The sequence below is a fragment of the Nannobrachium achirus genome (genome assembly GCF_963921795.1).
Source record: "Nannobrachium achirus genome assembly, chromosome: 16".
NCBI classification, from domain to species: Eukaryota; Metazoa; Chordata; class Actinopteri; order Myctophiformes; family Myctophidae; genus Nannobrachium; species Nannobrachium achirus.
Genome location: NC_137823.1, coordinates 47,554,619 through 47,572,497, shown reverse-complemented (window position 1 = coordinate 47,572,497; position 17,879 = coordinate 47,554,619). Strand labels below are relative to the sequence as shown.

General features: G+C 40.1%; 1 protein-coding gene across 2 annotated transcripts; it reads right to left on the bottom strand.

Moving 5' to 3' along the window:
• Nucleotides 1-1,838: 1,838 nt before the first annotated feature.
• nrbp1 (nuclear receptor binding protein 1) lies at nt 1,839-17,611 on the bottom strand. 2 transcript variants are annotated; one of them, XM_080745294.1, is made up of 18 exons: nt 17,128-17,611; nt 15,991-16,264; nt 15,781-15,903; nt 10,997-11,098; nt 10,791-10,880; nt 10,371-10,411; nt 10,148-10,242; nt 9,720-9,803; nt 9,565-9,623; nt 8,622-8,720; nt 8,390-8,522; nt 8,006-8,096; nt 7,618-7,668; nt 6,732-6,867; nt 6,474-6,527; nt 5,435-5,498; nt 4,332-4,387; nt 1,839-3,719 (listed from the first exon to the last, which is right to left on the bottom strand). In XM_080745294.1, the coding sequence occupies exons 2-18, from the start codon at nt 16,219-16,221 to the stop codon at nt 3,624-3,626; spliced, it is 1,605 nt and encodes a 534-aa protein (XP_080601420.1). In that variant the 5' UTR covers nt 16,222-16,264; nt 17,128-17,611; the 3' UTR covers nt 1,839-3,623. The 2 variants fall into 2 exon arrangements, with proteins under 2 accessions (XP_080601420.1, XP_080601421.1); XM_080745295.1 differs by having other exon boundaries at nt 15,991-16,261.
• Between the last annotated feature and the right edge of the window lie 268 nt (nt 17,612-17,879).

The window sequence follows — 17,879 nt, the reverse complement described above, 5'->3', positions numbered from 1 at the left end:
CTGTGTTTCAAGTGTAGCGGACAGTCTATGTCAGGTGTAGCGGACAGTGTATCTCCCACTGATGTATGACACAATGACTTTGTCCCATAATGTGACCTTTATTTTGTTTGTTTTTGCTGTGATGTCGCGGCTTTGTTTTGTTGTCCTGTTTACTTGTTTGTGTTTTGTATTTCTTTGGGGGGATTCTATATTACTTCTTGTTTTGTGATGTTTTAAACATCTTTAACAGGCCAATATGACCCATACTATTCTTGTTCTACCTGCCACCTGTTTCTGTATCAAAATTACTTGATTTCCTTCTTGAGGGTATTATTTGAAAATGTATAGCCCACTAGTGCAACATACTGTACCAGTTGTAACCTGGTTGTGGTAAGGATTACAAGTTAAGAAACTGGGAAATACATTTCTAAAGTGAAAAAAATAAAATAAGATTTCTTTGGTCTGCGGCGGTGGCTCTGGAAATTCTGTAATGCTTTATTTTGATTACTCAAGCTGTTTTACTACCCTTACACATACTGAAATATGGCATACTAGCATATGTCTTGTAAATACTGTACAATAAAATGTCTACGTGTGCTTTCTTGACCCACACTTGCCTTACAATCAGAGCAGGGTGTTTGCCACCCACTGTCATTATGTCCATCATAATGACTGTTCCCTGTCACTCTCCTTTGCACGTTGGCTTTCAAAGATACATTTGACCTCAAGAGTAAGGCTATTAGAGCTGCGAAATTTGACGTCATTTACACATCTTACCTGGTTCCTGTTTTTCCCCCCCATTCTGGATTCCCATAGACTTTTTTCATATGGCATCATATAAGAACTGTGTTCCAAACATAAACAAGAGAATCAGTTGATTCTCAGCGGTTTGGAATCAACTGATGGTGAGAAAACGCTAATGTTACTGTCGCCGAATTAGTTACATTTTCACCAGAAACAGACTATATCAAATATTAGTGACTGACAATCATAAACCATACAGAGCCACCTCCCTGACAATATCGTGGAGACCTTTTGTTTATTTTTGGATGACTCAATGTTATTCTCAATCTCCACAGAGAAATTACTTCCACAAACGGGAGATGAGCGAGCGACGTCTTGACTTTGTTACTCTATAGGATGTTAATAGACAGGGCCCGATTCAATAAGCCATTTACACCCATATTTTGAACATACCGACAATTACGAAAATGCCTACGTTGTCTAGGTGTTTGATTCATCAATCTATTTATTTCGGTGAATTCTGCGTGAGGGTCGCTCTTTTTCACATCTGCTCGGAGGCGTGAGCAATTGTTCGGTAGAAAGGGCTTATAGCCAACTAGATTTTCAGGCTGCTACGCAGCCTTCAAACCCAGTCCTATGTTGCGCTAATAAGAGCAATGGTCACCGTCTAAGAGCAGCCACCAAGTCTGGGGCCTTTAGCATGCTAGGTGTCATGCACTGGGTGTCACACGTGGTCCCAGAGCCCTGACCAGTGTTGGAATGGATCGGAGCAGTGGTGCGCCTCGCTGGTTTGCATGTTATGTTTGTGACACCCACCCTCTAGGCAATTTAAATATAGTAGGCCTATAGGATTGCCAAGTTATATTAGCCTTTGGTTGTGAGGTTCAACTTTGTAATGTAATGTATTATTCTCATTACCCATGAGAGCAACCGTTAAGACACTTTATTCACACATGGGTGAAACGAGTTTAGTGAATTGGGCCCATTATGTTCATGGGCAATTCATTCGGTCTGTCTCATTAGAATCCACCAACCTACGAGCTTAAAACATGGAAAACTGGTGAAAATTCAACAAAGAACAATAATGAAAGTTGAGCTTTCTGGTGGTGGTAAGTTTTAATTCAGGAAGTGAAAAGGGTAGAGAGGTTTTAAGTATGATGTTCAGCATAACGTGTACAAGATGGTTACAAGCATGCTATACCACTCTTACGTCTTAATTATCCAATAGCCTAATGAAGAAATATAGTATGTCATATGGATAGTATTTATGAATATTTGCTTGTTAGAGACAACAGAACAGATTGATGCCAGAAGGATGCATTTAGTGCCAACTATAGAGATAAAGTATGCTGGGGGGTGATGGGTAATGTGTTGGTCTAATGGACTCATAATATTAATGAGCTACTTTATGTTCTGCCACTGATGTCAAGCAGAATAAAGCTAAAAATGGAATATCAAACTAGAAACTGACCCATAAGGCATGATGAGCAAAGCGTTTCACCTTATGCAGTTTACTTTGCACCAATTTGAACTGCCTTCACCTAAATACATTTCACAAAAGCTGATTAATGCCAAATAATTAATTACATAACGGCCATGTATATAAAGACCATATTTGCTGACGTGCAACAAATACATTTCATAACATGTCATTGTTCTGTCTAGGTATTACTTACCTCTCCAATATGAAATGGCACTGAAAAATAACTGATCTGCAGATGGGAGAAATTGGCTACTTGTAAATACACAAGTTACAGAAATAGTTGGAGCACGGTCGAATAACAATACCCACTATCATCTAAAATAACAATTCAAGGAAATGGAAGTAGGTACAAGATAGGTATAGTATACATTCATCAGAAAACTGATGATTTTAAGTGCAGACTGTGAAAGAAAGTAGGCCTATCGGTACACAATCATGATACAGTGTACACATTTTCACCAGTGACTTTAGCTGATACACACACCACTGAAATGTGTTGTTAGTGAATATCGTTACTCAAATTATAATACAATTATGCCACAGACATACATACATGGGTTGGAAATGAAGATAACACTTCAGTAGTGTAATGCATTCAACAGTCTTGGGTAATTGATTGTATCTCTATGAAGATGCATAATTCACCACAATAAGAGAGAAAGTGACCATTGAAAACCAGACATACCTTACAACACCATACTGTACCACACATACACTGGTGTATATGCGGGCATAAGAGGTTTGTTTTTGAACAGACAACTATTTAAGTAAAAATCTTAAAAATACAGTAAGGAAAATACTGATGCTATTCCGTTTTTAGCTCACATATTCGCTTTTTCAGAGCCACGCTCATTGCATGTTGTCATGAGCTATGAAAATCATAGCCGACTTACTTTCCTGGCTCTTAAAGACTCCAAATAATCCCCTCGTCAGATATAAATAAAAATTGACCACTTACACACCACTCACATACACCTACACACTCTCTCACTCTGTCTCTCTCTACCAATGCACTCATTAGAGTGCATTATAATAGTCAATAGACTGTTCCACATAACAGAAAAGCCACATAGGGTAATTGTCTTACAGACAAAAAACAAAATAGCAATGACAGATGTGAAAACAAGAAAACATAAGCATTTTCCTTAATGTTGTAACTAGGTTACAATGTTCCTCTTATAACACAGAGAAGCAGATGCCTGCATTGGGAAGGGGAAAAAAACATACAAATAGACCAACCACTTAGTGGCAGCTTTTCCCACAAGATGTGAAGGCAGGAGTCAGAATTTGGGAAGAGACAAAGGCTTTTCCCTCCATTCCCGCAAAGCTTTTTCCACAACTCTAAAGGTGGAGCGAAAGCGAGTCCTACTGTGTGTGAACGGAGAAGGTGGGGTAGAAAGGGCTGGTTGCTCCTCTGCTATGAGGAGACGGTGACTGGATTGAGAGAACCATTACGGCTGTAGAACTTTGAGAAGGCCTCTTCCAGAACTGATGCAAGACGCGGCTGATCACCCTGTGGTAGAGAGTCGCAGATTGAGAGGATTTACTTTTACTCAGTGGTTTAAAGTAAAACTGAGTAAATTTACTTGAGTACTGAACTTAAGTACAATTTTGTACTTTACTTGAGTATTTCCAATTGCCAATACTTCTACTCCACTACATCTCAGAGACAAATATTGTACTATTACTCGACTACATTTATTTGACACTTTTAGTTACTATTTACTTTGCAGATTGATTATTCTTACAAAACATACAAAACAAACATTAGCGCGTCAACCACACAGTATAGGCATTTCAGCCACAATGTATCGCAACACATTGTGAGCTTGTAGATCTGCTATTTTCAAATGATTTTTATAGATTTGAAAATGGGACATTCTGTATAATGAATACTTTTACTTTTGTTACTTTAAGTACATTTTGATACCAATACTTTTGTACTTTTACTCAAGTATATTTTGAATTCAAGACATCTATTTGTAACAGAGTAGTTCTATATTGCAGTATGATACTTTTACTTATGTAAAAAAGTACTTTATCCAGCACTGGTTTTAATTGAACCTAGAGCCATGTCTTTGGCTGGGACAGAGAGGTCACTGGGTTTGTGATGAGATCTGCTTACCTCACTAATGAATCCCAGTTGGACCAACTCCACAGCAAGCTCATGCACGTTCTCATCTGGGAAAGATATTATGGAGAGCTAATGAGATAACTACAGAGATGTCAAGGTGGCCTAATGCTGAAATAGTACCAGCATGAGGCAACAACTCAAACCCCTCACTGAGGTGAGGTATATCTGGATGATAAATGAATCTATTCCGCACTGGGCGACACAATTCATGCAATTTCCCTGGCTCTGAAGAACCACTAACTGCTTATGATCTGTTAACAGTTGGTTCTGGTTGGGTAATTTGATTGGAAAATTGGTATTCCATGAGTGCTGATATACAGTAGTACAGTAAGTACAAAACCACTGTAATTAGTCTGGGCTTAGCAACATTATTGTTGATAAAGTTCTGAAAGAAGTGTTCAAGGTTGTACTTTGTTACATCTTTTGTACAGGTACATAAGAGTAAAACTTATTTTGGTTTGGCTTCCTTCAGGCAATGCAGCAGTATATACAGTATAATAACAAATAGAAAATTTGTTCTGCTGGTGGTGCCAAAACATTAACAAATAATAAACATACTCCCATTACCTAGTCTCCTGAGTCTGTTGCCTCCCACAATTCTCATATGCCTCCGTCATACAGGCAAAGGAAGCGATGAAAATGATCAGGGGGTAAAGCGGATGTACCGCCTCCACCCTGCTTCCATTTTGTCTTTGAAGTCACGTAAATTTGTAGTGAAAGCATGTATAGCTTGCTGGGTATCGAAAATGAGAATTCAAAAATATGTTTTAAACATAAAATATGTTTTCGTAAGCGGAAACGAGGAACAGATGACAGCTTCCTTTCTCGATTTTGGGAGTTGTAGTTCTAGACTCTATGTAGCGTTCAGAGATTGTGTAAGAGTAGTCTGGCTACATGAGACTACCCAGGCCATTACCTGACTGTACTGTTGTATAAAAGCAATATTATTGTGATTATCCTAGAACCAAGACACAGTCAGCCGTACTGATTAACAGTACAGTACAACACAACATATCGTCACTGTCGGGAGGAAACCTTGTTATTGATATCCAACACAGTTACTTTTCAGGAAAGGTTGAAAATACGGTACTCACTTGGTAGCAAATCACAACTCAAGTGCCTGTTCAACTTATCCTCAAGTTTCAAGAGCAACGTAAGCTGAAAAGAAAAAAATAGCCTTGTTCAAAAAGAGGGAAAGGAAGAGAAGGCCCATTGAGGAAGGAAAATATTTACACTATGTTGAAGACTCCAAAACTCAAAAAATAAAGCAACCTAGAAATTGTGAAAAACTAATTAAACGATAGGTTAGTTTGGTTCTTTGGGTATAATTTCAGAGCTCTGTTTTCCCTAGCCGCATATGTGACCTCCTACACAGTCACATCCATCCAGAATGGGAGGCTAATAAAGGTATTTTAGGCCTTTAGGCCCATTCTCACTGGGCCAGATAGCGGATAAAAAAATATTTTTCTCCAGATATTTTTCCATTCAAGTGGATGGTAGATACAGATAAAAACAATATCTGTCACAGATAAAGCAATATCTGTGACAGATCTTTTTTATCTGTATCTACCATTCACTTGAATGGAAAAATATCTGGAGAAAGAGATGTTTTTATCTGTTATCTGGCCCAGTGGGAATGGGCCTTTTCACTGTGAAACAAGATTTTCTGACAGCCTGTGCAAAATTCAAAATGGAAGGTCATTGCTGATCTGCAGCTGATTGAGAACGCTTCTGTGTTAAATTCTGCAATCAGAATTGTATGTTGTTATTATTGGATTATTACTGGATTTGTATAGAGTGGCACTGAAGATGGAAGTCTGTGATTGACCTGAAACCTTGTCATCTTGGAGTCATATATCATGTCAAGAGATGACGACACAGGCCGGTTACATAAAGTCAGAGACAAGTCTGAGATTCACAATGTAGCCACACTGTTTCTATTTGGACCTCGAGATCCACAACATGTCTTTGTTTTCATTAGACCCATTAGTCTTGTTTTTTCCTAAATTGACCTCATGGGAGCAATTTATGGAGGCAGAAAGTCCTGGTTGTGAAACTAAGAAGTTGTTTTGAAGGGAGTCACATTCATGACTCAGGAGTCGTGGGCGACTGCCAGTCTGACTTGAGACTTACATGATGCTTGGCTCCCTCGTCAACTGGCTCAATATTGCACTGCATTTGAAGGACCTGAGGAGTCAAGAGAAAATGGTTCTGGGTTACTGCATTACCAAGCAGATTCTGATCATTATTACCCTATTATCTGTTCAGCATTATTCACCATTGTTATTGTTCTCTGAGACACAGAGAAAATGGCATTAGTGAGGACCAATTATAAGAAGATAGGTTGAAAAAGTCATCCTTTAAATAGCAAATACTTTCTGTTCGGCTTACCTTCCTGGTCTCAAGTTCTGCAGGTTCTGGGGTAGGGGTTTTGACAGAAGGGGGGATTATGGGTGATTTCACTGCCTCCTGTTGAGGTTGCTGTGGACAGGGCATGCCAAACGCTGTCAGAGGATAGATCCCATTCCTGTTGAGAGAAAACAATGCAATGTAAGCTTAACGTACACATTCACACTAGGGTCATTTTGGTTTTATGTGACACTTGGGGTGGGGATTTTGCAGGGCCTGACCATAAATGTTAGATGAGAGTCATGTCCAACGTGTCTAAAGGCCAAGCCATTTAGAACAGTGTTGTCATTGTGTATACTGTATGCATGTATCTATGTCTGTCCTATCAATCATGGCTCACACCGCTCACATGCATGACGAAACACCTGCTGCTATAAATGAACAGTCTGCACAACCAGGAAATGCCACTGTGATCTGTACAGCTTCGTTCAAACCTAACATATACAAACGTACAGATTGGATAGGGAGGCAACACCTATTAGACAGTGTCGTTAACCTTTATCTGGGAAAAGATTTTGCAAGCCATTGCCGTGGTTCCAAATCATTTAGCTACAGGGGAGTGAATCTGCAGTCCTGATTGCAAGGGGGAGGTAATTCCACATCTTGGGAGCCAGGAGGGAGAAGAGCAGGAGGGGTGTGGTGGTGGATCATGTCCTTTGATTGCCTTGTATGACATCACAATTGTTTTGTTCTGGGTGCAAGCAACGTCAGGAATAAAGATTTTGAGAGGTTGAAAACCAGGCGTACCACAGCATTCTGCATCAGTTGAGGGGTTTCAGTCTTATGTTCCCAGCTACAAATGTGACAAACATAAGAAAGCCAAACACAGTTTAATACAAACAATTATCTGTAAAATTAGCTTCCTTACCTTACATCTTCCAAGAACTTGTCCAGCTCATTAGCAGGAAACTGGAAAAGCCTGAAATTAACAAATGGTAGTTAATATTGAAAAGTCTGTACTCTGGAGTAGCTCCCTTTTTCCAGAGTTAAATTAAATCAAGTTCCTCTTATTTATTGAGCAATTCTCTAATACAAATGTTCTCAGGACACTGGAATGAATCAATTGTCAACATGCAAGGTTGAGGTTTAACATGTAATTAAACCTCACATTACATGCTGTAGGTTGCTTACAAATGTTGTCAATCTAAGAATTTAAGCTTATTGTACAACTGGACTCCATCGCCAAGTGTTTATTTTACAAGTCGCTATCATTCTGATTCGAGAGATACTGTAGATGCAAGATAATCAAGACTTACTTCAGCTGAACACCTTCCTTGCCCTCAACAATCACCAAGTTAGGGTCCATATTTTTGGTCATTTCCTCTAAAGCATTTTCTGGAATCATATCTGTAGGATAAGATGGGATAGGATAGGATGTTTATGTAAGATTAAAGCATGCTGCCAGTCACCATTTCCGACATGCCATACTGTCACATTAGGTTGTCCACACTCTCAGACAACTGTATCAGGGGTCTTTGGTATGTTTGCATTCTCTCCCCAGATAATTACCAACAGCTATTAGTAGAGTAAAAGTACCCTAAACCACGCCAAACCTCTGTCAACGAATAGTGCATACATTACATTTTAATTGAACATAAAAAGGTGTGTAAGAGGGAGAGAAGGGGTGAATATTCACTCACGTTGGTGGCTGACGATGCTGTGTGCAGCCAGCAGTTTTAGTAAGGGCACTTCAAACAAGGCCTGATGAAACAACAGCTCCTTGGCTGTCGGTCGCTTACTGGGGTCTATTTCCAGACACTTCTGGATGAATTCCTGGAAGTAGGGGAACAAAACAAAAAAAATTAAGAAACTTATAAAGGGATCTCTTTGTCTCACACAGAAACCAACAGGCTTTCAGTGCTTAGCCCTTACTCGTTGTAGCGGGTCTTCCAGGGACTGAATGGCACTGTTTATGGCTTCTTGGGACACGTAAGACGACTCTCCATTGCTCTGGATTTCCAGCACTGCCATCTAAAGACAGGGGAAATTAGTTCATAATCAAGGGCCAAGCACCAGCAAGCTGTCCAACAGTTCCAAACCATCGGAAACCCTGAACGCTCGCCATATGAGCGTCCTGTTGCAACATACATTTTTGCCATTTAACAATTCACATTTTGATGCTATTCATAATGATGTAATGCAGTGTTATACAAGGTGTGCTATCGCAATGTTTTCATATTGCGCATGCATAATGGTTTTATATAGTTTGTTCGTAAGTTTTCATGTCGTGTGCGTGCAGTCCTTTCTTCTAAATAGTGAAAAAACATTCATCTGCCAGTAGACTTGGGTGAGGTGCCGGACCCGAAAGGAAACCAAATGAACAATTAAAGGAAGCCTCTGTACAGATTTTGATGTGCCTAGTGTGTATTTTGGAAGTAACAATGAAACGGATTTCAATGAAAAGGTATTCCTTGCATGATGGATGGAAGTGTTGGAGTTAAACCCATTATATGATTATTTCAAGCAGCAGTAAAATATTATTCTCTCTCTCTCTCTCTCTCTGTGTGACTAGCAGTGGACATTTCAAAGAGCTTAGGAATCAAGGACAGCACGAGCACGGTCAGGTGAAAGTGAGAAAACATGCCTTTGAGGTCAATATCCACTTATCCAGTTGCATCCAAGTGTCTAATTTATTAACAATGTGTTAGTGTCAGTATTACCATTAAAGCATTCTATGACGGGCAAACAAGAGCATTTCTGCATAAATTCTTTCCTCTCATTATATTCAATGAATAGGATTAATTGCTCCACAGTTTATTATAATTGTTGTCAGTGTGTGAGTAATAGCTCATTAGTGGCCTTGGTATTCCCTCACCTCTAAGGCGCACATTCCAAACGAATAGATATCCACAGCTGTGGTGACATCCGCAACAGCTGAAAACAGACCATGCGGATCAGTATCATTTTAGATGACCACCCACCACCACAAGCAGTTTTTCTAAACGAGTGATGCACTAGTTCGGCTCTCACCTCCATACTCTGGGGCAAAAAAATGTAGGCTCTTCTGTTCCTCACGGCAGGTTTTGACGTGGTTGTTAATGGTGTCTGGTGCCACTGAAATGGAAGGCAAAGAAAATGCTAACACACTTTTCAATTACAAAAATGTATGGATGAACGTTTTTGTTAATAGTGATCCCGTAGAAAGTGACCCAGAAAATAAAATAAAAACAACAGGCTTACAACAGGCCTGGACTGATGAGGGATACATGCTTGTTTAATATCTAGAATGTTTGTGCATCAATATGTGCCTGGGAGAACTTGCTGATTGTTTGTTGTGCACATAAGATCTATGGCATCTGTGAGATTCAAAAACCCATTTCAATGGCAGTACATGATTAAATTTAAGTTTCGGCTACAGGCATCTCTTTGCTTTCAAAATTGTCTCAACTGGGGCTCACCTGAGCCGATTTTGATGAGGCCATTGTGTTGGATGAAGATGGTGTCGCAGGTCAGGTTTCCATGGATGATGGGAACTTCGCAAGTGTGCAAGTAGCTAGGAACAAGAAATGGAGACCAATATGAAAAAGAGCTCACAGTGCAAGGCAGTAAACCGTTTTGTACACTCATCATCAGTGTACTGTATTTGAACATTTACTCTCATGACACCCGTATGCTACTGACCTGAGAGCAGAAAGTATTTGTATGCACCAGCGCTTCCAGGCCTGAAAGAAAGATAAGGAAACAGCTGAGCTTTAAATGTCCCACTTGATGGGGGCGCCCGCTGACCTACCGGTCCAGGCGCATAGCACATAGGCTCTGATGCCTGACAGCGTGTCACGGATTTGAGTCCCGATCCAGACAACCTTTGCTGCGTGTCACTCCCCATCTCTCTCCCCATTTGCTTTCAGTCTACTGTCCTATCAATAAAGGCATAAAAGCATACACACTATATATGTGTGTGTGTGTGTGTGTGTGTGTGTGTGTGTGTGTGTGTATATACACGTTTCAAAGAGCTTAGGAATCAAGGACAGCACGAGCACGGTCAGGTGAAAGTGAGAAAACATGCCTTTGAGGTCAGGTTTGACGGAAGCAGTTACATACCTTTTCATTCATGGTCTTGTGATTTTTCTTGGTCTTTTTTAGAAACTGTTTCAGACTGCCTGAAGACATGTATTCTGTGATGAAAATGACCTGCAGGTATACCATACAACATACAGTATATATATAAAACACTACTAATAGCCAGCATATTGTTCTCATAGTACACATATACATATAATGTATTTGATAAGAGGAGAATAGCCTACCCTAGCTCTGTTCTCCTTCACATCAGCCCAGTACTTGTGGAACTTGACAATGTTCAAATGATCCAACTGGATCAAGTTGTCAAAAACTGTTTTAACCTTTTCCTGTGAGGAGAATATACAAAGGTTAGCGTGGAGGGTACATGTATTTTCTTGTGTACAAGGGGATAAGTGGCAGTGTCCACTCTCCACAGACAGCATTTTCGTTTTAGCTGCCAGCACCTTTCTGACATGTATTTATGGTAAAGATGCACTGGAATGCCCCTCTTCTCTGGACATGATTTCCAAAGCACTCCACTCAGAAAAAATAAATAATAATAAAGCTTTCTGTGGGCACAGTTCTTAACTCATTGAGTGCCAGCCTATCACCACTAGAGGGCGCCCAGTGACCAGAGAATAATAGAGATATGCTGGTAATGCATGCCCAAGCCCTGGAGCCATGACTTTTTTTACAAAGGAAAGGACACTTTCCTTTGTGCATGTACAGGAAGAGGATGAAGTTAGCTTGAAGTTAGCTATTGGCTACCAAGCATTTTAGAAGCCTTATTTTTGTCAACTTAGCCATGATTAAACCTTGCACACCTCATGCATGGGAAAAAAACAGAGAAGAATGAGCTCTAAAAAATCCAATGCAATCCTGGATTGCATTGGAGTGGATTTGTGCAGTTTGTTCACAGCTTTCAAACAAAAAAATCCGATTGGAAATCCGTTCAGGCATTCTTGAGATAATCGCCATTATGTTTTACATGTAATGTAAACAAAAATGGCTGCCCTGTATGTTAGATGGGGTTGTATGGGGGTGGAACATGCAAAATCGCGATTGAAATCATGTTCACCAGATTTGATGGGGTCCAAAAAAAAAAAAAAAAAATCAAAAAAGATTTTTTCAAAAAAAAAAAAATCTTTTTTTTTTTTTTTTTTTTTAAAAGCCGAACTTGTTCGGGATCGGCACTCTACGATACGCTAATAAAGCCGAACTAGTTCGGGATTGGCACTCAATGAGTTAAAGCGTGAGTCACTTCTCAGGAGATGCCACCATCTGAGCCAAAATACACTACCAAGTAATAGGACAAAGCAGTGGCCGTGGTTTACTGACACTCCAAAATTGCCCATACATTTTTCCTATAGAGATTTACAAAGATATTGATATCAATTATTTTAAGCCTAGAATTAAGCCACCCAGGATCCTGGTGAATTGTAAATCTCTATAAGAAAAAAATCGCTAAATTAATAGTTATATATATATATATCAGGGTTTCCTGCAGCACTTTACAGGCCAGGCGCCCCGCCCGGCCAGAAAAACCCCCCGCCCCCCCAAGGGTATAAAAAAAAAAAAAATCAAAAAAACTTTTTGGACCTCCATGTTTACCCCATACCAACCCTATCTTTCAAACATGGCAGCCATGTTTGTTTACATCTATACTATAATTTTGCGAATGTCTGTCTGTCTGAGTGAGTGAAGTGAGTGAGTGTCTGTCTGTATGAAACAGCGTTTCTCCTCGGTGGCTGGAGCAATTGATCTGAATCGCATCACCATCAGCATATGAACACACCTGACATAACTGTGAAGCCCGTTTGTCACTTTCACAAATCGTATGCTGTATAATAGCATTTTTATGGTGTATCTATATCTATTCAGCCTACAGTACCTTTTGTGACCACACATGTTAAGGGAGGGGCGCTGTTGTTCAGGCCATGCACAATCACACACAAACCCACACACACACACACACACACACACACAACACACACGGGGGGGGGGGGGGGGGGGGGGGAGTGTGTGTGTGTGTGCAGGCGGGCAGGCGGGCGGTGCGGGCGGGGGGGGGGGGGGGGGGGGCGGGGGGGTTAGCCATTAAACTAAACGGGTATTTCTTACATTGATGCTCCCTACATATTATCATGCAAGCACCAGTTAAAGTTACTTTCCAATCCCTCATATACTGTATGCACAGTGCACATCCCATAACCCACACACTGCACATCATTTTGGAGCTCATATCTTTGAACGGGTAAGGGCTAGTTTGAAGAAAACATAAGGGCTGGTCCCACTTTACATATGGCACCGAAGAAGTTAAAGAACAACTTCTTTTTTTTATGTATGTTAATGTATTAATGTATGTTTTATAGTATAAACATTTATATCTCCAAGTAACAAGTAACTAAAGTTAACTTTATAGAGTAGAAGTAAAATATTTGGATCCCAGATGTAGTGGAGTAAATAAGTATTGAAAACAGGAAATACTCAAGTAAAGTACAAATACCTTAAAATCTCCTTTGTACAGTATAAGTACAGTACTTAAGTAAATCTACTTACAGGTAGTTACTTTACACCAATGTTTTTTTTTTTTTTTACTGTGCTGTAGACTTCTATTTATATGGCACGAGTGCTGGTTGATTAACCTGGGGGAAAAAAACAAGTTACACTGTCCTGTGAAAAACTTAGTTATTCAATGTTGAATAAATGTGGATGATAGCATGTAGTTGTGTTTTCCGTCATCATGGGCACATTAATTTGTTTTTTAAAGGGCAAAAATAAGAATTAATATTAAAAATTAAGTGAATTAATTACTCCAATTAATTAATTAATTATCAAAAAATTTCGATCCCCCCCTGGTCAAGACTTTTTCCTGCAGGAAACCCTGTATATATATATATATATATATATATATATACTGTATATAAGTTAGCTAATGTATTGATAATGTTAGCTCTTTAATACAAGCTTAAACTAGCCCTGGTACTGTACTTGGCATCTGTTCTGCACATGACGGCACGCTTTGTTGAGTTGTGTTCAACATGAATTATTAATGAGACGATTGTGTGTATGAGTGTAAGACAGAGGGTGAGAAAGAGTTAGCTTACAGTACACAAATGGTAAAATGTAATGTGTTAACTCATTGAGTGCCAATCCCGAACTAGTTCGGCTTTATTAGCGTATCGTAGTGTGCCGATCCCGAACAAGTTCGGCTTTTAAAAAAAAAAAAAAAAAAAAAAAAAAAAAAAAAAAATTTTTTTTTGAAAAATTTTTTTTTGAATTTTTTTTTTTTTTTTTTGGACCCCATCAAATCTGGTGAACATGATTTCAATCGCGATTTTGCATGTTCCACCCCCATACAACCCCATCTAACATACAGGGCAGCCATTTTTGTTTACATTACATGTAAAACATAATGGCGATTATCTCAAGAATGCCTGAACGGATTTCCAATCGGATTTTTTAGTTTGAAAGCTGTGAACAAACTGCACAAATCCACTCCAATGCAATCCAGGATTGCATTGGATTTTTTAGAGCTCATTCTTCTCTGTTTTTTTCCCATGCATGAGGTGTGCAAGGTTTAATCATGGCTAAGTTGACGAAAATAAGGCTTCTAAAATGCTTGGTAGCCAATAGCTAACTTCAAGCTAACTTCATCCTCTTCCTGTACATGCACAAAGGAAAGTGTCCTTTCCTTTGTAAAAAAAGTCATGGCTCCAGGGCTTGGGCATGCATTACCAGCATATCTCTATTATTCTCTGGTCACTGGGCGCCCTCTAGTGGTGATAGGCTGGCACTCAATGAGTTAAGCATACATAAATGGGGCAGGGAAGAGGACATTTTGCCTGTATGTTCATCAGTTGAATGCTCTTAAGGATTTTTCACAAGAAATTAAGAATATTGGTTCACAAATCACGATCAGAATATTCAAAATCCAGTGCAGAATCGTCTATTGTAGTACCCATTTAATTTAATGTTGAAGAGTAAAGGTGAAAACTTGCAAGCAGTTTATGCAACAATCATTGCATAACAGCTGACATCCCTGGTATGGGTTTCAGTAAATATTGTTCCAGCCTGCCATCTAAAGTGTTCCGGTGCTGCCTGCCAGCAACAGGCCTGACTGCTTTGCATAACGAAGTTAGAACAAGAGGGAAGTAAACACTTGACCGGCAGCCTTATCACAAGATAAACATTTTAGATTTTAAGTTTCTGTAAACCAGCTCTCGTACGTTGAATGTTGACGTTTCAGAACCAAAGAAAGCTGCATATCTAAATGTCCAGGTGCAGACTATGTCAACTCAATCCTTGATTTTCAAGTCAAGTACTACGTGCAATTTAATACAGTAAAGGTGGTTGCCCGCTGCACTGCATGTTTTCGTTGCGTTTATGGAAATCCGAAAGTCGTAGGCCAAGGAGAGAGAGAGGAAAGAGAGAGAGAGCAAGGGAAAAATCAACCCTGGTCCGAAAATAAATACGAAACAGGCGGCAGTGTGCAAACGTGATTGACATAACGTGAGGTTGATTCTTTTATTCACGCACTCCGAAATTCACTCCGATATTCGGCCCAAAAAACGCAGCAGTGTGCAAAGACCTTTACTGATTCCCATCCTCCTCCCCATCGATATGCAGCTCGAACAGTGGTTAATGGTCTGTGCTGGCACTCGCTCGGCTTACGCCTCCCTTGGGCGCATATCACGGGGCTCAAGCCCGCTTCTGACAGTGCACTTCCCTTAAAGCACTGAGATTTTATGTGGTTTGAAGAAAGGTACAATGAAGCTGTACCTTACAATTCTTTTTTAGGCTTGGGTAACTTGTGACAGGCCTGTGCATGGGAGGTGCTGATGTGATATCTTGGACAGACATGCAGTTTTAACTAGTAATAAGTGCAAATTCTGACAATGTTTTGTACTGAAGAGATGCTGCTTGTCCTTTCATCGATCACACTGGTTTGTGACCATCATAGTCACTGTCTAAATCATGCGTTTTCAGTTAACAATGAATCATCCCCGTTGGCCTAGCACAGCGGACTCACCTCCTGCAGTTTGAAGTTCTTTCTTTCAGAGAACATGACCTCGTTCCAAACCACCTCAACTCCTTCCTCGGTGTCCATGGCCAAGTACGCATTATCAATCCCAGGAACGTTGCGCTGATTCACCTAAAAAGGGAAGGAAATTATTAATCAACCTCTGAAACCCGGAAACTGACTCCACCACACAGCACAGTGTCAATTAAAGTAACATACCTCTTCTCTCCGTTTCTGCCAGCGTCCGCACGGGCTCTCCTCCAGGATTTCCGACTCATCTTCGCTCTCCTCCTCCTCCTCATCCTCTGTAGCTGTTGTGGTGGGTGCAGGCTGGGTTACCATGGACACGGGGGGTGATACGGATGACACCCCTTGACTAGTGAGTGCTGCTGACTCTGGCTTCATGTCTTGTGCAGAGTCCGGGGCCTGCTTATTATCACCCTCAGACATTGTTTTCCCCTTCTCTTTTTATCCTATCGGGCACAGCAGCCTGCTGTACAATACACACACACACACACACACACACACACACACACACACACACACACACACACACACACACACACACACACACACACAGTGATGCATGGTCACAACCACAACACAGATTCTAGGTACAGTTAGATAAAAAAAGGTACTCACATTTCTTACTTAAAGGGGCACTCCACCACTTTTCAACCTATGTTCATATAATTGATCCTCACTCAAAAATAGCTTTTCTATTTTATTTATTTATTTATTTTCAGAGGAGGGCTGTGGGCAGGTCAGAAACCCATAGTCTTGTGACATCATCGATTGCCAATCCAGCTTATAGAAACTGCAGGCTTTCTATTCCTGAAAAGTTGCAATTTTAAAGTGGAAGCCATTGTTCTCGCGATAATAAAAATCAAATTATTTTTTTCAAAAATATTGATAATTTTTTTTTTTGGAAAATGATGATGTCACAAGACTATGGATTCTGAACTTCCCACAGCTCTCCTAGGAGACTTGGACTAAGTAGAAAAAAATTGTGATATTTTATCATGACCATTAGTGAAGACCTATTATATGAAGACAGGTTGGAAATTGGTGAACTACTCCTTTAAGTAAACTACCAATACTGCAAATCTGCAATATAGAAATACTCTGTTGTTTGAGTAAAAGTCCCGAATTGAAAATGTACTTGAGTAAAAGTACAAAGGTATTGGCATCAAACGTTCACCAAAAGTAAAAGTACTCATTATGCAATATGTCCTATTTCAACTTCAAGTTTTCAAATGTACAAACATCTTTTGAAAATAGCAGATCTACAAGTTAATCTATTTTTTATGACAAATAAATTAGATGGGAAAAGACAAATCTCGCTTAAAAACATACCGTGGTCATTCAACCAGGTAGATGATGATGAGACGATGCCAGCTCCAGTTCAGCAGGCAGGACAAGACACTCACTCAGTGCTCTGAGACTGCTCTCTGGACCCTCAGCCTGGTGACAGACACAACGCCCTGCTGCTTCTGACTGGCGCTCCTTAGATTACCACAGATTATTAGAAGCTTCCAGCTATCGTGTAACAATGAGACTATTTCTATTTTGTCAACTGAGATATCCTGGCTGCGACCAGCCACTGCAGCCAGCTTTAGCAATGTCGTTGACAGCTAAGGATGTGAGGCACTAGCTTTTGGGATATCTGGCAAAATTAGCTCATAACGTCTATGTTTAGTTACTTACACAATACTGCACCAGTCCTCAACACACTTGATAAAGACGCGTACAACAGCGTTTCATTAGAACCTCGCTTAAAAGGACAAAAAAACGAATAACATTACAGAATACAACAGTCCAGCGCTAGCTAAGTGATGATGGCGACACAACACACTAACGACTTCTGGACTAGGTGACGTCACGAACAGGCAACGTTGCCACGTTCGGGTGGTTCTATCCCCCCTACATGGCGTCGGAAATGACTTGCAAACACAAACATGTTTACATTCTGCTGCTGTCTGCTGTGTGGCGCTGTCCTATTTCTTCAGTGCTGAAATATCTGAGGTCGAGGGACAGCATGCGTAACACAGGCAAGACTACACTACTACAATGTGCATTGTTTAATATCGATAATCCCTCCCCCAGTG